Genomic DNA, 17,664 nt, shown 5'->3' with positions numbered 1-17,664 from the left:
GGGCAAAGATCTCCTGAAGGATTTCATCTGGCAGTTTCTCCATGATTACCTGAGATACGTCATTCCCAGATGTAGTTCCGGAGAGCTCAGGCTGGGCATCAGAAAGAGGATCCACCTCAACATCTTGAACTTCCTGCTGGACAGTTCCATCACTTGAGCTCTCTTCAGGAAGCCTCACCAACAATGGTTCTTGGACCTCTTGGCCAGCGCTTCCGTTGGAGTCGCTAGGTTCCGGGGACAAACAAAAAAGTTTTCTGGGCACCACTATGTTTCTTTCATCTGCAAAAAGAATACAAGAGTCGTCTGAGTCGGACACTGACTCAAGAGTGAAGTTCTCCATTAAGGCCCATATACTTAGAAATGCTTTGTTGAGGGTTTGGAAAAAATATCAATATAAGTTAAATTATAAGATACCTGTATGGGCAAATCCTAGACATGCAATAGAAAATATAAGTATAGAACAAAAACAGGAGGTGATTACCTATAAAGAGCTTCTTATTATGGAAAGGGGGGTAATGTATTTGAAATCTTTAGATACATTGAGAGAAGAAGGTATAATTTATACATGGTTTCAGTACGGTCAACTTCAAGCTAGATGGAAGGAAGATCAAAAAACTGGCTTCGTGCAAAATGAGGAGAATTTGGTAAAACAAATTAGAGATCAAAAACAAATGCATATTAAAAGGCTGTATAATGCTTTATTGGAAATAGACTCTGAGACGGAACTGGTTAAAGATTGCATGATTAAATGGGCGCGAAATTTTCAAGAGCCAGTGATGATGGAGACTTGGGAAAAGATTTGGACTAGAAATGTGGAATTTACACAAGCACAAAATTTAAGAGAAAACTTTTATAAAATGTTTTATAGATGGCATTTAGATCCAAAAAAATTATCATGTATGTATCCTAATGTGCAAGCTAAATGTTGGAGATGTGACTGTGATGATGCAACTTATTATCATATATGGTGGACTTGTAGAAAAATCAAAGCATTTTGGATAAAGATTTGGTGGGTGATGCAGAATATTTTTAAAAAAAGACTGAAATTTACTCCGCAGTTGTTTTTACTGGGTATAACTACGGACTGTACAGTTGCAGAGACTAAACTGATTTTGAACTTGATAACAGCAGCAAGATTGTTGATAGCACAACATTGGAAGAAGGATTTTTTGCCTACTATTGATGACTGGATATTGAAAGTAACTAATTTAGCTGAAATGGCTAAAATTTCAGCATATTTGAAGGATCACACACAAGAAAGGTATATACAGGACTGGAGAAGATGGATTGATTATATTCAAAATAAGTATCAGACTAAAAAATATCAAATAGCTTATGAATGATTTTTTTTAACTGTATAAGCGCTATATACGTGATATTAGAAGTATTATGTCTAAGAAGTAGGATTTTATCTATGGGGGGTTAAGATTTTTTTTTTAGGGGGTGTTAGTTTAATGGTTAGTTAAGCAATTTAGCTTGTCGTTAAAAGTTAATAGAAATACCTTATGTTCTGCTCTGGGAAGTCGGGGAGGGGGAGGGGGGGTTGGGTGGGAGGGTTGTGGGGAAATTGTGTTTGTTTACTAATAAAACTTTTTCAATAAAAAAAAAAGAGTGAAGTTCTCCAGATGTTCCTCATCTCTGATTTTGTGGCTTTCTGCCACATTATTGGAGCATCTTGAGATGTGGGATCTACTCCTGAAGTAAGCTGTGATGGTTCCTTGGTGGCCTGCGCACCCAACAGAGACAGAAAGGAAAGACAAATTACAGCAGCTTCAAAGGACAGCTGTGCCCAGGCAGAAAAGTGGGATGTCAGTAGACAGGAATTTGTACAGATAGTCCTTGACTTTGAACAGTTCATTTAGTGACACTCTGAAGTTACAACTGCACTGAAAAAAGTGACTTACGACCATTTTCTACATTTGAGACGGTTGCAGCATCCTGTTAGGATATGGTGTAAGCCTAACAAATTGTCCAGGCAATATATGTGTTCTATAACTTTAAATGTATTCTGTAACTTTGAGATGTAATGCTGAGTAATTGTACTGCTGAGTCATTGTAATGACTAATGACTGCTGACTGAATGCTGACTGCAATTATCATAATTGTACTGTTGAGTCATTGCACTGCTGACTTCACTTATCTTAAGTGGATAATTACTAGTGTAAACTGTATATAAGGAGACAGCCAAGCTATAGTATTGTTGGATCTGCTCTCATCATTGCTTGGCTTGCTGCTTGATTGGAACTGTTACTGTCAGGTGAAGAAGCTCTCATCGTGGATGGATATGCTACCATCGTGATTTGTTACCAGCGTTGAATTGCTGTTTATTACCTACTGTTGTTTGTCTGGTAAGAAGATATCTGTAACTTCGGATTGATTTGAATGGCTAAAGACTTGGATTGACTAAAAGACTATGCAATTGTTTTTCACTACAAAGTAAAAGCTTTGTTAAACCAGTTTGTATGTATTGTATTCATTGCTCTCAGTACCGTTTCTCTGTGCACTTACTCTGCTGGTTGGTAACACAACAATATCCTTAACACATCCCTGTGGTCACATGATCAAAATTTGTACACTTGGCAACAGACTCATATTTATGACAGCTGCAGGGTACCAGGGACATGTAATCCTTTTGCAACCTTCTGACAAGCAAAGTCAAGGGAGAAGCCAGATTTGCTTAACAACCATGTTTCTCACTTAGCAACTCCAGTGATTCATTTAACTTCTGACCGTTACCATCTACTTCTGTCCTACTATCGCAGTACCATTGAGTGTCCTGACATACGGCATTCTTGCATGGTGTGGGAGCAGCTCTGTAGCGGACATAAAAGCTCTACAAAGAATCATTAAAGCTGCCCAGAATATCATCGGACTCCAGCTACCAGCCCTGGACAACATTTTTGAATCTTGCTGTTTGAGGAAGTTTCTCCGAGACTCTTCCCATCCTGCTTACAATCTTTTTGGACCGTTGCCTTCTGGCAGAAGAGACAGAACAATTCAAACTCGGACCACACGTCTTCTGAATAGTTTTTATCCCAGAGCTATAAGTGCACTCAACAATGAACTAAAGGGCCATTGTCAGTGAGCTGTTGGACAGCATTACTTGGTCTGTTGTGTGGATGCTTAGGTGGTTTAGGGGTGGGGAATTTTTGGTGGGTGGGGTGTGTTTGGGGATTGTCATGTGAGTTGGGTCGGGACTCTGGGTGTCATGTGAATTTCGTTGTATGGGTATACTGTGTATATATGTATAATGACAATAAACTTAAATTTAAACAACTGTGGCAAGCAAGATCATAAAATGCCAAAAAATATCAATTAACAGATATCTCGCTTAGCAGCAGAAATTTTGGGCTCAATTGGGGTCGTAAACTGAAGACTATCCGTATTGCCTTTCACATCTCCCATTTAAGCCTTCTTCCTGGTATCAGCACACACTTTTGTAAGAGTTACTTACAAAAGCTACAATCTTGAAACAAGTAGAAGAGAATGTGTAGGGTCCTTGATGTTCTCTGAGCTTGGTGATTTTCTTGCAGATGTTTCATGACCCTACTACAGAACATCATCAGTGCTGGAAGAGTGGGATTTAGGAGGAGAAGGAGGAGGAAGGTGGATTCCTTGGTATTCTCTGAGCTTGATGGTTTTTTGCAGATGTTTCATGACCCTACTAGGGAACATCCTCAGTGCTGGAAGAGTGGGGTTTGGGAGGAGGAGGAGGAGGAGGAGGAGGAGGAGGAGGAGGGGGAGGAGGAGGAGGAGGAGAAGGAGAAGGAGGAGAAGAAGAAGAAGAAAAAGGAGAAGGAGGAGGAGAAACAAGTAGAAGAGAATGTGTAGGGTCCTTGATGTTCTCTGAGCTTGGTGATTTTCTTGCAGATGTTTCATGACCCTACTAGGGAACATCATCAATGCTAGAAGGCAGTAAGTGGGGTTTGGAGAGAAGAGGAGGAGGAGGACTGAGAGGCCCTTGGTGCTCTTTGAGCTTGGTGGTTTTCTTGCAAATGTTTCATGACCCTACTAGGGAACATCATTAATGCTAGAATGGAGGGGTAATTGTGGAGAGGAAAAAGAGTACTGTGGGGTCCTTGGTACCCTTTGAGATTGGCTGTTTTCTTGCAGACATTTCATGACCCTTCTAGGTAATATCATCAGTGCTAGAAGGAGGTGGGGTCTGCTCTCTATATACAGCTGCCTATATAAACAGGGAGTCAACCTCTAACAACAGGGAACAAATGACAAACGGAAAACCAACGTGTTGTAACGCATCCTGCAAATCTTGCATTGCAACAGGACAATGCTGCTTGGACTGATTTAACCAAAAGCATGAGAGACAGGAAGTGCCACCAGGAAACCATTCACTAATTTTTTTCAGAAAAGCAGCTGCTTGGTCTTGCAACACAATGCAAGATTCATCACACCTGTGGAATGCCTCCTTTTCTGAGGAGTTGGGCAAAAGCCTCCATAGGAATCTTGGCTGCCCGGACTCGGGGTGGAGGGATGCTTCAGGGCGGCCGTGCCTTCTGGGCTCTGAGGAGCATCTTTACAATCACTTGCTGTCAGGTCCGGTTCCTTGAAAGAGCTCACTGACCCAGAAGAAAAAACAGAGAAAAATGGCACTGGGGACTGAAGATCTCCTAGTAAAAGACAAAACCAGGATCCCATTGCAACCCAGACCCTGCCCTCTGCAAACCGCAATTGATGGTTTAAGTGGGGCCACTGCCAATCCCCACAGAAGCCTCTAATCTCCTATCCCCCTTGTCTCCCTCAGGCTGCCCCATAGATCCCTTCCTATCCCCCTTCTCTCCCTGAGGCTGGCCCCATAGATTCTCTCCTATCCCCTTCTCTCCCTCAGGCTGCCCCCATAGATCCCTTTCTATCCCCCTCCTCTCCCTCAGGCTGCCCCCATAAACCCCTTCCTATCCCCCTTCTCTCGCTCAGGCTGCACCCATAGATCCCTTCCTATCCCCCTCCCTCAGGGTGGCCCCATAGATCCTCTCCTATCCCCCTTCCCTCCCTCCAGGCTGCCCCATAGATCCTCTCCTATTCTCCTTTTCTCCCTCAGGCTGCCCCATAGATCCTCTCCTATTCCCCTTCTCTTCCTCAGGCTGCCCCCCATAGATCCCTTCCTATCCCCCTTCTCTCCCTCAGGCTGCCCCCATAGATCCTCTCCTATTCTCCTTTTCTCCCTCAGGCTGCCCCATAGATCCTCTCCTATTCTCCTTTTCTCTCTCAGGCTGCCCCCCATAGATCCCTTCCTATGCCCCTTCTCTCCCTCATGCTGCCCCCATAGATACTCTCCTATCCCCTTCTCTCCCTCAGGCTGCCCCCATAGATCCTCTCCTATTCCCCTTCTCTCCCTTAGGCTGCCCCATAGATCCCTTCCTCTCTCCCTCAGGGTGGCCCTATAGATTCTCTCCTATGCCCTTCTCTCCCTCAGGCTGCCCCCATAGATCCCTTCCTCTCTCCCTCAGGCTGCCCCCATAGATTCTCTCCTATTACCTTCTCTCCCTCAGGGTGGCCCCATAGATCCCTTCCTATCCCCTTCTCTCCCTCAGGCTGCCCCCATAGGTCCTCTCCTATTCCCCTTCTCTCCCTTAGGCTGCCCCATAGATCCCTTCCTCTCTCCCTCAGGGTGGCCCTAAAGATTCTCTCCTATGCCCTTCTCTCCCTCAGGCTGCCCCCAAAGATTCTCTCCTATTCCCCTTCTCTCCCTTAGGCTGCCCCATAGATTCTCTCCTATTCCCTTCTCTCCCTCAGGCTGCCCCCATAGATCCCTTCCTATCCCCGTTCTCTCCCTCAGGCTGCCCCCATAGATCCTCTCCTATTCCCTTCTCTCCCTCAGGGTGGCCCCATAGATCCTTTCCTATCCCCCTTCTCTCCCTCAGGGTGGCCCCATAGATCCTCTCCTATCCCCCTTCTCTCCCTCAGGCTGCCCCCATAGATCCCTTCCTCTCTCCCTCAGGGTGGCCCTATAGATTCTCTCCTATGCCCTTCTCTCCCTCAGGCTGCCCCCATAGATTCTCTCCTATTCCCTTTCTCTCCCTCAGGCTGCCCCCATAGATCCCTTCCTATCCCCGTTCTCTCCCTCAGGCTGCCCCCATAGATCCCTTCCTCTCTCCCTCAGGGTGGCCCTACAGATTCTCTCCTATTCCCCTTCTCTCCCTTAGGCTGCCCCCATAGATTCTCTCCTATTGCCCTTCTCTCCCTCAGGCTGCCCCCATAGATCCCTTCCTATCCCCGTTCTCTCCCTCAGGCTGCCCCCATAGATCCTCTCCTATTCCCCTTCTCTCCCTTAGGCTGCCCCCATAGATCCCTTCCTCTCTCCCTCAGGGTGGCCCTATAGATTCTCTCCTATGCCCTTCTCTCCCTCAGGCTGCCCCCATAGATTCTCTCCTATTCCCCTTCTCTCCCTCAGGCTGCCCCCATAGATCCCTTCCTATCCCCGTTCTCTCCCTCAGGCTGCCCCCATAGATCCTCTCCTATTCCCCTTCTCTCCCTTAGGCTGCCCCCATAGATCCCTTCCTCTCTCCCTCAGGGTGGCCCTATAGATTCTCTCCTATTCCCCTTCTCTCCCTCAGGCTGCCCCCATAGATCCCTTCCTATCCCCGTTCTCTCCCTCAGGCTGCCCCCATAGATCCTCTCCTATTCCCCTTCTCTCCCTCAGGCTGCCCCCCCATAGATCTCTTCCTATCCCCCTTCTCTCCCTCAGGCTGCCCCCACAGATCCTCTCCTATTCCCCTTCTCTCCCTCAGGCTGCCCCCATAGATTCTCCCCTATTCCCTTCTCTCCCTCAGGCTGCCCCCCCCATAGATCTCTTCCTATCCCCCTTCTCTCCCTCAGGCTGCCCCCATAGATCCTCTCCTATTCTCCTTTTCTCCCTCAGGCTGCCCCATAGGTTCTCTCCTATTCTCCTTCTCTCCCTCAGGCTGCCCCCCATAGATCCCTTCCTATCCCCCTTCTCTCCCTCAGGGTGGCCCCATAGATCCTCTCCTATCCCCCTTCTCTCCCTCAGGCTGCCCCCATAGATCCTCTCCTATTCTCCTTCTCTCCCTCAGGCTGCCCCCCATAGATCCCTTCCTATCCCCCTTCTCTCCCTCAGGGTGGCCCCATAGATCCTCTCCTATCCCCCTTCTCTCCCTCAGGCTGCCCCCATAGATCCTCTCCTATTCTCCTTCTCTCCCTCAGGCTGCCCCATAGATCCTCTCCTATTCTCCTTCTCTCCCTCAGGCTGCCCCCCATAGATCCCTTCCTATCCCCCTTCTCTCCCTCAGGGTGGCCCCATAGATCCTTTCCTCTCTCCCTCAGGGTGGCCCTACAGATTCTCTCCTATGCCCTTCTCTCCCTCAGGCTGCCCCCATAGATCCCTTCCTCTCTCCCTCAGGGTGGCCCCATAGATCCCTTCCTCTCTCCCTCAGGGTGGCCCTACAGATTCTCTCCTATGCCCTTCTCTCCCTCAGGCTGCCCCCATAGATTCCTATTCCCCTTCTCTCCCTCAGGCTGCCCCCATAGATCCCTTCCTCTCTCCCTCAGGGTGGCCCTATAGATTCTCTCCTATTCCCCTTCTCTCCCTTAGGTTGCCCCCATAGATTCTCTCCTATTCCCCTTCTCTCCCTTAGGCTGCCCCCATAGATTCTCTCCTATTCCCCTTCTCTCCCTCAGGCTGCCCCCATAGATCCCTTCCTATCCCCGTTCTCTCCCTCAGGCTGCCCCCATAGATCCTCTCCTATTCCCCTTCTCTCCCTTAGGCTGCCCCCATAGATCCCTTCCTCTCTCCCTCAGGGTGGCCCTATAGATTCTCTCCTATGCCCTTCTCTCCCTCAGGCTGCCCCCATAGATTCTCTCCTATTCCCCTTCTCTCCCTTAGGGTGGCCCCATAGATCCCTTCCTATCCCCGTTCTCTCCCTCAGGCTGCCCCCATAGATCCTCTCCTATTCCCTTCTCTCCCTCAGGCTGCCCCCCCCATAGATCTCTTCCTATCCCCCTTCTCTCCCTCAGGCTGCCCCCATAGATCCTCTCCTATTCTCCTTTTCTCCCTCAGGCTGCCCCATAGGTTCTCTCCTATTCTCCTTCTCTCCCTCAGGCTGCCCCCCATAGATCCCTTCCTATTCTCCTTTTCTCCCTCAGGCTGCCCCCCATAGATCCCTTCCTATCCCCCTTCTCTCCCTCAGGCTGCCCCCATAGATCCTCTCCTATTCCCCTTCTCTCCCTTAGGCTGCCCCCATAGATCCCTTCCTCTCTCCCTCAGGGTGGCCCTATAGATTCTCTCCTATGCCCTTCTCTCCCTCAGGCTGCCCCCATAGATTCTCTCCTATTCCCCTTCTCTCCCTCAGGCTGCCCCCATAGATCCCTTCCTATCCCCGTTCTCTCCCTCAGGCTGCCCCCATAGATCCTCTCCTATTCCCCTTCTCTCCCTTAGGCTGCCCCCATAGATCCCTTCCTCTCTCCCTCAGGGTGGCCCTATAGATTCTCTCCTATTCCCCTTCTCTCCCTCAGGCTGCCCCCATAGATCCCTTCCTATCCCCGTTCTCTCCCTCAGGCTGCCCCCATAGATCCTCTCCTATTCCCCTTCTCTCCCTCAGGCTGCCCCCCCATAGATCTCTTCCTATCCCCCTTCTCTCCCTCAGGCTGCCCCCACAGATCCTCTCCTATTCCCCTTCTCTCCCTCAGGCTGCCCCCATAGATTCTCCCCTATTCCCTTCTCTCCCTCAGGCTGCCCCCCCCATAGATCTCTTCCTATCCCCCTTCTCTCCCTCAGGCTGCCCCCATAGATCCTCTCCTATTCTCCTTTTCTCCCTCAGGCTGCCCCATAGGTTCTCTCCTATTCTCCTTCTCTCCCTCAGGCTGCCCCCCATAGATCCCTTCCTATCCCCCTTCTCTCCCTCAGGGTGGCCCCATAGATCCTCTCCTATCCCCCTTCTCTCCCTCAGGCTGCCCCCATAGATCCTCTCCTATTCCCCTTCTCTCCCTTAGGCTGCCCCCATAGATCCCTTCCTCTCTCCCTCAGGGTGGCCCTATAGATTCTCTCCTATGCCCTTCTCTCCCTCAGGCTGCCCCCATAGATTCTCTCCTATTCCCCTTCTCTCCCTCAGGCTGCCCCCATAGATCCCTTCCTATCCCCGTTCTCTCCCTCAGGCTGCCCCCATAGATCCTCTCCTATTCCCCTTCTCTCCCTTAGGCTGCCCCCATAGATCCCTTCCTCTCTCCCTCAGGGTGGCCCTATAGATTCTCTCCTATTCCCCTTCTCTCCCTCAGGCTGCCCCCATAGATCCCTTCCTATCCCCGTTCTCTCCCTCAGGCTGCCCCCATAGATCCTCTCCTATTCCCCTTCTCTCCCTCAGGCTGCCCCCCCATAGATCTCTTCCTATCCCCCTTCTCTCCCTCAGGCTGCCCCCACAGATCCTCTCCTATTCCCCTTCTCTCCCTCAGGCTGCCCCCATAGATTCTCCCCTATTCCCTTCTCTCCCTCAGGCTGCCCCCCCCATAGATCTCTTCCTATCCCCCTTCTCTCCCTCAGGCTGCCCCCATAGATCCTCTCCTATTCTCCTTTTCTCCCTCAGGCTGCCCCATAGGTTCTCTCCTATTCTCCTTCTCTCCCTCAGGCTGCCCCCCATAGATCCCTTCCTATCCCCCTTCTCTCCCTCAGGGTGGCCCCATAGATCCTCTCCTATCCCCCTTCTCTCCCTCAGGCTGCCCCCATAGATCCTCTCCTATTCTCCTTCTCTCCCTCAGGCTGCCCCCCATAGATCCCTTCCTATCCCCCTTCTCTCCCTCAGGGTGGCCCCATAGATCCTCTCCTATCCCCCTTCTCTCCCTCAGGCTGCCCCCATAGATCCTCTCCTATTCTCCTTCTCTCCCTCAGGCTGCCCCATAGATCCTCTCCTATTCTCCTTCTCTCCCTCAGGCTGCCCCCCATAGATCCCTTCCTATCCCCCTTCTCTCCCTCAGGGTGGCCCCATAGATCCTTTCCTCTCTCCCTCAGGGTGGCCCTACAGATTCTCTCCTATGCCCTTCTCTCCCTCAGGCTGCCCCCATAGATCCCTTCCTCTCTCCCTCAGGGTGGCCCCATAGATCCCTTCCTCTCTCCCTCAGGGTGGCCCTACAGATTCTCTCCTATGCCCTTCTCTCCCTCAGGCTGCCCCCATAGATTCCTATTCCCCTTCTCTCCCTCAGGCTGCCCCCATAGATCCCTTCCTCTCTCCCTCAGGGTGGCCCTATAGATTCTCTCCTATTCCCCTTCTCTCCCTTAGGTTGCCCCCATAGATTCTCTCCTATTCCCCTTCTCTCCCTTAGGCTGCCCCCATAGATTCTCTCCTATTCCCCTTCTCTCCCTCAGGCTGCCCCCATAGATCCCTTCCTATCCCCGTTCTCTCCCTCAGGCTGCCCCCATAGATCCTCTCCTATTCCCCTTCTCTCCCTTAGGCTGCCCCCATAGATCCCTTCCTCTCTCCCTCAGGGTGGCCCTATAGATTCTCTCCTATGCCCTTCTCTCCCTCAGGCTGCCCCCATAGATTCTCTCCTATTCCCCTTCTCTCCCTTAGGGTGGCCCCATAGATCCCTTCCTATCCCCGTTCTCTCCCTCAGGCTGCCCCCATAGATCCTCTCCTATTCCCTTCTCTCCCTCAGGCTGCCCCCCCCCATAGATCTCTTCCTATCCCCCTTCTCTCCCTCAGGCTGCCCCCATAGATCCTCTCCTATTCTCCTTTTCTCCCTCAGGCTGCCCCATAGGTTCTCTCCTATTCTCCTTCTCTCCCTCAGGCTGCCCCCCATAGATCCCTTCCTATTCTCCTTTTCTCCCTCAGGCTGCCCCCATAGATCCTCTCCTATTCTCCTTTTCTCCCTCAGGCTGCCCCATAGGTTCTCTCCTATTCTCCTTCTCTCCCTTAGGCTGCCCCCATAGATCCCTTCCTCTCTCCCTCAGGGTGGCCCCATAGATCCTCTCCTATCCCCCTTCTCTCCCTCAGGCTGCCCCCATAGATTCTCCCCTATTCCCTTTTCTCCCTAAGGCTGCCCCCCCCATAGATCTCTTCCTATCCCCCTTCTCTCCCTCAGGCTGCCCCCATAGATCCCTTCCTCTCTCCCTCAGGGTGGCCCCACAGATCCTCTCCTATCCCCCTTCTCTCCCTCAGGCTGCCCCCATAGATTCTCCCCTATTCCCTTTTCTCCCTAAGGCTGCCCCCCCCCCCTAGATCTCTTCCTATCCCCCTTCTCTCCCTCAGGCTGCCCCCATAGATCCTCTCCTATTCTCCTTTTCTCCCTCAGGCTGCCCCATAGGTTCTCTCCTATTCTCCTTCTCTCCCTCAGGCTGCCCCCCATAGATCCCTTCCTATCCCCCTTCTCTCCCTCAGGGTGGCCCCATAGATCCTCTCCTATCCCCCTTCTCTCCCTCAGGCTGCCCCCATAGATCCTCTCCTATTCTCCTTCTCTCCCTCAGGCTGCCCCCCATAGATCCCTTCCTATCCCCCTTCTCTCCCTCAGGGTGGCCCCATAGATCCTCTCCTATCCCCCTTCTCTCCCTCAGGCTGCCCCCATAGATCCTCTCCTATTCTCCTTCTCTCCCTCAGGCTGCCCCCCATAGATCCCTTCCTATCCCCCTTCTCTCCCTCAGGGTGGCCCCATAGATCCTTTCCTCTCTCCCTCAGGGTGGCCCTACAGATTCTCTCCTATGCCCTTCTCTCCCTCAGGCTGCCCCCATAGATCCCTTCCTCTCTCCCTCAGGGTGGCCCTACAGATTCTCTCCTATGCCCTTCTCTCCCTCAGCGTGGCCCCATAGATCCCTTCCTCTCTCCCTCAGGGTGGCCCTATAGATTCTCTCCTATTCCCCTTCTCTCCCTCAGGCTGCCCCCATAGATCCCTTCCTATCCCCGTTCTCTCCCTCAGGCTGCCCCCATAGATCCCTTCCTCTCTCCCTCAGGGTGGCCCTATAGATTCTCTCCTATTCCCCTTCTCTCCCTTAGGTTGCCCCCATAGATTCTCTCCTATTCCCCTTCTCTCCCTTAGGCTGCCCCCATAGATTCTCTCCTATTCCCCTTCTCTCCCTCAGGCTGCCCCCATAGATCCCTTCCTATCCCCGTTCTCTCCCTCAGGCTGCCCCCATAGATCCTCTCCTATTCCCCTTCTCTCCCTTAGGCTGCCCCCATAGATCCCTTCCTCTCTCCCTCAGGGTGGCCCTATAGATTCTCTCCTATGCCCTTCTCTCCCTCAGGCTGCCCCCATAGATTCTCTCCTATTCCCCTTCTCTCCCTTAGGGTGGCCCCATAGATCCCTTCCTATCCTAATCCTTGGTTAGAGGATTAAGCACAAAAGATTTGTAACCAATCAATACACTTTCTGTAATTGTAATGGATGATAATTGTTTTATATTTTAAGTTTTGTTTAAAAATAAAAAAAAAAATCCAAAAAAAAAGAAGGGAGTTAGGGGAGGATCTATGGGGGCAGCCTGAGGGAGAAAAGGCTGGTTGTAACTAGTCGTTATTTTTCAAACTCTTAAGTTTCGATTTATCAAGCTGTAGCACCTAGTTTCGTTTCCAGAGAAGCAAGGGTGTCCAGCTATTGTCTTTGTGTGTGTGTGTGTGTGTGTGTCCTGTTTGTTTCTGTGTCTGTGTGTGTGTTTATATACATACAGACACACACACACACACACACACACATTAATCACATTAATCACATTTTTGTATTATATTGCACAAGAGTGAAATTGGGAAATTAAATATTAATAACAAAAGTATACAGAAGAGTGCAGTTCAGTGCCTAGGTTGGCCTTTCATGCAAAGGGATCTCACTCTCCCAAGTGAGTCTGGCTGGCACAACAGCAGGGGTGAAATCCAGCAGGTTCCGACAGGTTCTGGAGAACCGGTAGCGGAAATTTTGAGCAGTTCGGAGAACCAGCAAATATCCTTTTTTGCAATATCCTTCCCCCAGGAGTAGGGAGGGAATGGGGATTTTGCAGTATCCTTGCCCTGGAGCGGGGTGGGAATGGAGATTTTGCAACATCCTTCCCCTGAAGCAGGGTGGGAATGGAGATGTTGCAATATCCTTCCCCCAGGAGTAGGGAGGGAATGGGGATTTTGCAGTAACCTTCCCCTGCAGCGGGGTGGAAATGAAGATTTTGCAACATCCTTCCCCTGCCACGCCCACCAAGCCACACCCACAGAACCGGTAGTAAAAAAAAAATTGGATTTCACCACTGCTCAATAGTAATAAAATCGAACTTCTGGCTGCCTCAAAAGTGGTTTTAATTTCCTCTTATCCTTGCCCTTCAGGCATCCCATTTAAAAGCCCTTCCTTTTAAGAGGCAGAAGATGCCGTAAGCCGCAGTTTCTCAACCTTGGCAACCTTTAAGACTTGTGGACTCCCACTCCCAGAATCCCCCACCCTGCATGCAGGGGATGATAGAACATGTAATACCTCCAATATCTGGAGGCCGCCAGGTTGACGATGGTCGGGTTGCAACTGACTCATTTTTTCCCCACCCAAAGAAATTCAATTACTTTCCTCCAAAATCCGGATGGGAAATAATTCTGCCCGGATGACAATGCTTTCCCAGCTCATACATAATAATATGTATACATAATACATAATATAATAATACATAATAATATGAATTTTATAATATAATAATAATAATATGTATGTTATAATATAACATAATACATAATATGTACATAATACATAATAATATGTATCATATAGATACATACATAACAAATACCAAGAATCTAATTAGCAATTAATTGCATTTTAATTTAAATTTGACAATTTGAACTTACTTTGACTTTCGCCTAATTTGCAAACAGCCTCCGCTGTTGCATACGCACCGCAAATAGCTCCCAGCCAGCGCAATCTAATGGGTTCACACTTCAACCAATGAAACCCCGCCTCTTGCGACTGATGGGTCTCTGCTGCCCTATCGCAGAGCTCGCTCCTTCTTCAAGTTGAAGAGTGGCCTGGTCCGGACCAATGAAAACTCGCGGGCAATTGGACCCCTCCTGTCCCCAAAGGGATGCAGGAAAACTACAAGCATAGAGTACTGCGCAGCACTCATTTCCGCCCCCCCCCCCGGGTTTGGGAGGGGGGAAGCTGAATTCAACCCTTGTCAAAGTCTCCTTTGAGGTCCCAAAGATGTTTTTTTTTTCAAGAGACATTTCTTGTTTTTTTTCTTTTGAAGACGTTTCGCTTCTCATCCAAGAAGCTTCTTCAGCTCTGACTGGATGGTGGGGAATGGAAGGATTTATATTCCTTGCAGACAGCTGGTCATTTTAGCTATACAATTTGGGATGAACACGGTATGAATGGTGTGGGAGTAAGAATGGATTTCCAGAGAGAGAAGAAAAAATTGCAGACTACAGGAACCTTGTGCACTACTCAGGTGGCCCTGATGTTGTGGAATGGAAGGACTAAAAAACATTCCCAGGCCAGTCAGAGACAGTTTATTGCGCAAGGTTCAGAGCCAGATTTGTACCTGAAGCTTTGAACAAAGAAAGAACTCTGATACAATGGTTTTTATACATTTCTAAGACAAAGGATTCAGTGAGATCATACATTTTCCATATATGGTTAATCATGAGATCATACATCCGATTTTCCTTCTATGGTTATATTTACTTGTTAATAAGTTCATCTAATTACTTAAAGCATTAATCTTAGTTTATAAGATTATCTTAGCCACACAACTTTTCTTAAGTGCTCAGAGTCGCTAATGGGAGAGTTACTACTGTCCTTGGGTAAATTCATTAGATTAAGTAACTCTTTGTAACATATAGGTCTTTGTGTCATTCACAGTCAGGTCACTCAGATGTTTTTCCATATAGCAGTCCTTTCCTTGACATCTAGGTATCAGAAGATATATTACCACTTAAAAGGGGTTTAACTGTTTGTTAATGTAATTTCCAACAAGCACTTTCCTCTCTTATAATAATGTTAGATAGAGTCTCTCAGAGTTCATGTATCCAAGCACGTCTTCCCCTTATAATAATGTGAATAGAGAGGGTCCCCCAGAGCCCATATATCTGACTCTGTATGATTCCTATTTTATTCACATTATTTCTTTTATCTACATTATTCTTTATTTGCTCTTTACTTCACTGAGGACACAGATAAACCTCCAAGTAGCCTCAATTACTCTCTAAAAAGGATTCAAATACCTAGCTGCCTGCAAAATAAATCCTTCCATTGCCCACCATCCAGTCAGAACTGAAGAAGCTTCTTGGAGGAGAAGTGAAACGTCTTCAAAGAAAAAACAAGAAAGTCCAGTTGCCTCCTGAAGAAGCACTGTAAGGAAATAGATATACTGAAATAGTAGAAACTTGTTAGTTGTTTTCTGCAACATATATATGTATCATATATGATGTCTTTGTATACCTGCATGCTGTAAATATTTGTTTCCTGGAACACATACATATATTATGCCTTTAAAGTTGTAATACAAATATGCCACATTGACTAACTTCCTGGAACAAACATATACTGTTATTGGGGTCTATAAAGTATCTGGCATTTGTGAAAACGTATGTTCCACCTTTTGATCAGAGCCTTATCTCTGTATCTGTATCTTGAGTTCCCTTCACTCCAGGGGGCTAAATAGCCAAGTGTGAACACAAAGAAGATGATCAGGAAGAGATAATAATAATAATAATGCTAATGGTGCTAATCAAGGGGCTCTACTCTGTTCCAGGGGATACGCAAATCAAAGATGCCAGAATTGGAGGATTATGACTTTCCTGAACAATATAAAGGATTCACATTCCCTTTGTCAGGGTTCCAAGGAACACTCCCAACAAAATAAAGCTCCAAGGTCTGAGGTTCCTCAAAGTTTCGATTTATTAGAAATGTCATGTTGACACTTCTGGGAAAACCCAAATCTGAAAGCTTCCAGGTTTCTCCCACTCAGCTAAGAATTCACAGCCCTGCCCCACACCCACAAGTTCATCACATTGTCCAATCAACTTTCACACTCCACCATCAATCTTCGTGCAGTCTGAATCAGACGCAGGCAAAAGTCCTTGACTACAGAATGTTGTTATGACTAACTTTCTACCGCTTCAACAACAACCCCCTCCCAACTCCCCCAGCTAAAATATGTGGCAGTTAAGAAGCAAAAAAAGAAATTTGTCTTCCAAAACTGATACCCTTTCTTGTTTGTAGTTCTTCCCTGCATGTATCTTGTATGTGTTTGGAAGAGCTAACCATTTAAGCTTGACCAAGATTAAATGCTATTTCACTCAAGCCTCTGTTTAAGTTTCTTGTTTGGCATTTATGAGCTTAAACATATTATTATTGGACCTTACGGCACAAAAGGAATTAAGGAGGAACTTCCTAACCGTGAGGACAATTAATCAGTGGAAGGGATTGCATTCAGAAATTCTGGGTGCTCCATCCCTGGAGGTTTTTAAGAAGAGTCTGGACTGTTGTGGATTTAATAAGACCAACACAACTTTTGGGTTAATCAGAGACAATTTGTATATTGCGCAATAGGTTCAAGGCTCTGTACATGAAGCGTTGAACAAAGACAGAAATTAGGTACAATGGTTTTTATACCTTTCTAGACAAAGGATTCTGTTAACTCAGCAATTCATATGGTCATATACATTTGTCATTTTTAATTGACATTTCCTAATTACTGAGTTTCTTTGCAAAACAGTTATAATTCTTTTTGTAGATTACTGAAGCATAGACTCAAATCATCTTCTGACGATAGACAACTTTTAACTCGTGTGGATCCCCTTGACCTAACCAACCTTTAAGCTGTATGTCATTAGAATGTTCCTTTCTTCTGACAACTTAGAGGCCTCCTAGAGGAACCAAAAGGATTTTGGCTGAGTTTATACTTTTTCCAACCGGATGCATTGCTTTTTAGAATAGAGTGAATAGAAAGTTATCCAGTGGTCATCTATCAGAGCCCGCTTCATTTACATTAGGACAGTCACCTGTCTGAAATGGTATCGGGCAGTGCAGTGGTGGGATTCAGGTAATTTAACAACCGGTTCTCTGCCCTAATGATTTCTTCCAACAACCAGTTTGCCAAACTGCTCAGGAAGTTAACAACCGGTTCTCCCGAAGTGGTGCGAACCGGCTGAATCCCACCACTGGGGCAGTGATGGCTAACTTTTTTCTCTTCGTGCATGCGTGCTGGCACCCATAATGCAATGTACGCCAATCACATGCACACACAAGCCCCCCCCCCCGTGCCCCCTGCACATGTGCACACAGCCCCCCACGCCTACTCGGCCTGGTGCACCACAGCGGGGGGACGTTTCAGGGCCCCCAGGCTACAAAGGCTTTGCTCGAGCCTCCGGGAGGACAAAGACGGTCTCTCCAGGCTCCGGAGGCTAGAAACGGGCCCACTTCCAGACTTCCGGAAAGCCTGATTTTCACCCTCGCCAGGCTCCACGCTGGCCCTGCACTTACCTGGCATCCAAAATGGGCCATGTAGAGACTCCTGGAAGTCTCCTGGGTTAAAAAATGGGCAACCCCCGCGCTCCACCCCCACACATTTGTGCGTGAACCCCCCGCTCTCCTGCGCATGCGCACGCATCTCCCACATGCACCCCACCCCCTGCACATCCCGAAAACCAGCTGGCTGGCGGAAGGCGCACACGCAAATGCGCAGTGAAGCTGAGCTGGGCAACGGCTCACGTGCCAGCTGTGGCACGTGTGCCATTGGTTCGCCTCATG

The 17,664-nt window shown here is 48.5% G+C and overlaps 1 protein-coding gene across 1 annotated transcript in view; it reads right to left on the bottom strand.

The window, feature by feature from the left end:
• Positions 1-13,826, bottom strand: part of LOC117657141 (F-box DNA helicase 1-like) — a 53,758-nt gene extending 39,932 nt beyond the window's left edge. The window contains exons 1-3 of the mRNA XM_060687054.2: positions 13,761-13,826; positions 4,413-4,577; positions 50-279 (exon numbers count right to left, since the gene is read on the bottom strand). Of these exons, the coding sequence (XP_060543037.2) occupies positions 50-279; positions 4,413-4,577; position 13,761 (396 nt within the window). The 5' untranslated portion in view covers positions 13,762-13,826. The remainder of the gene's footprint in view (positions 1-49; positions 280-4,412; positions 4,578-13,760) is intronic.
• Between the last annotated feature and the right edge of the window lie 3,838 nt (positions 13,827-17,664).

This window comes from Pantherophis guttatus, chromosome 7, assembly GCF_059756535.1.
Source record: "Pantherophis guttatus breed Tessera chromosome 7, ASM5975653v1, whole genome shotgun sequence".
NCBI lineage: Eukaryota > Metazoa > Chordata > Lepidosauria > Squamata > Colubridae > Pantherophis > Pantherophis guttatus.
The sequence above is the reverse complement of the archived record's forward strand: the minus strand, read 5'-3'. Positions and strand labels throughout refer to the sequence as shown.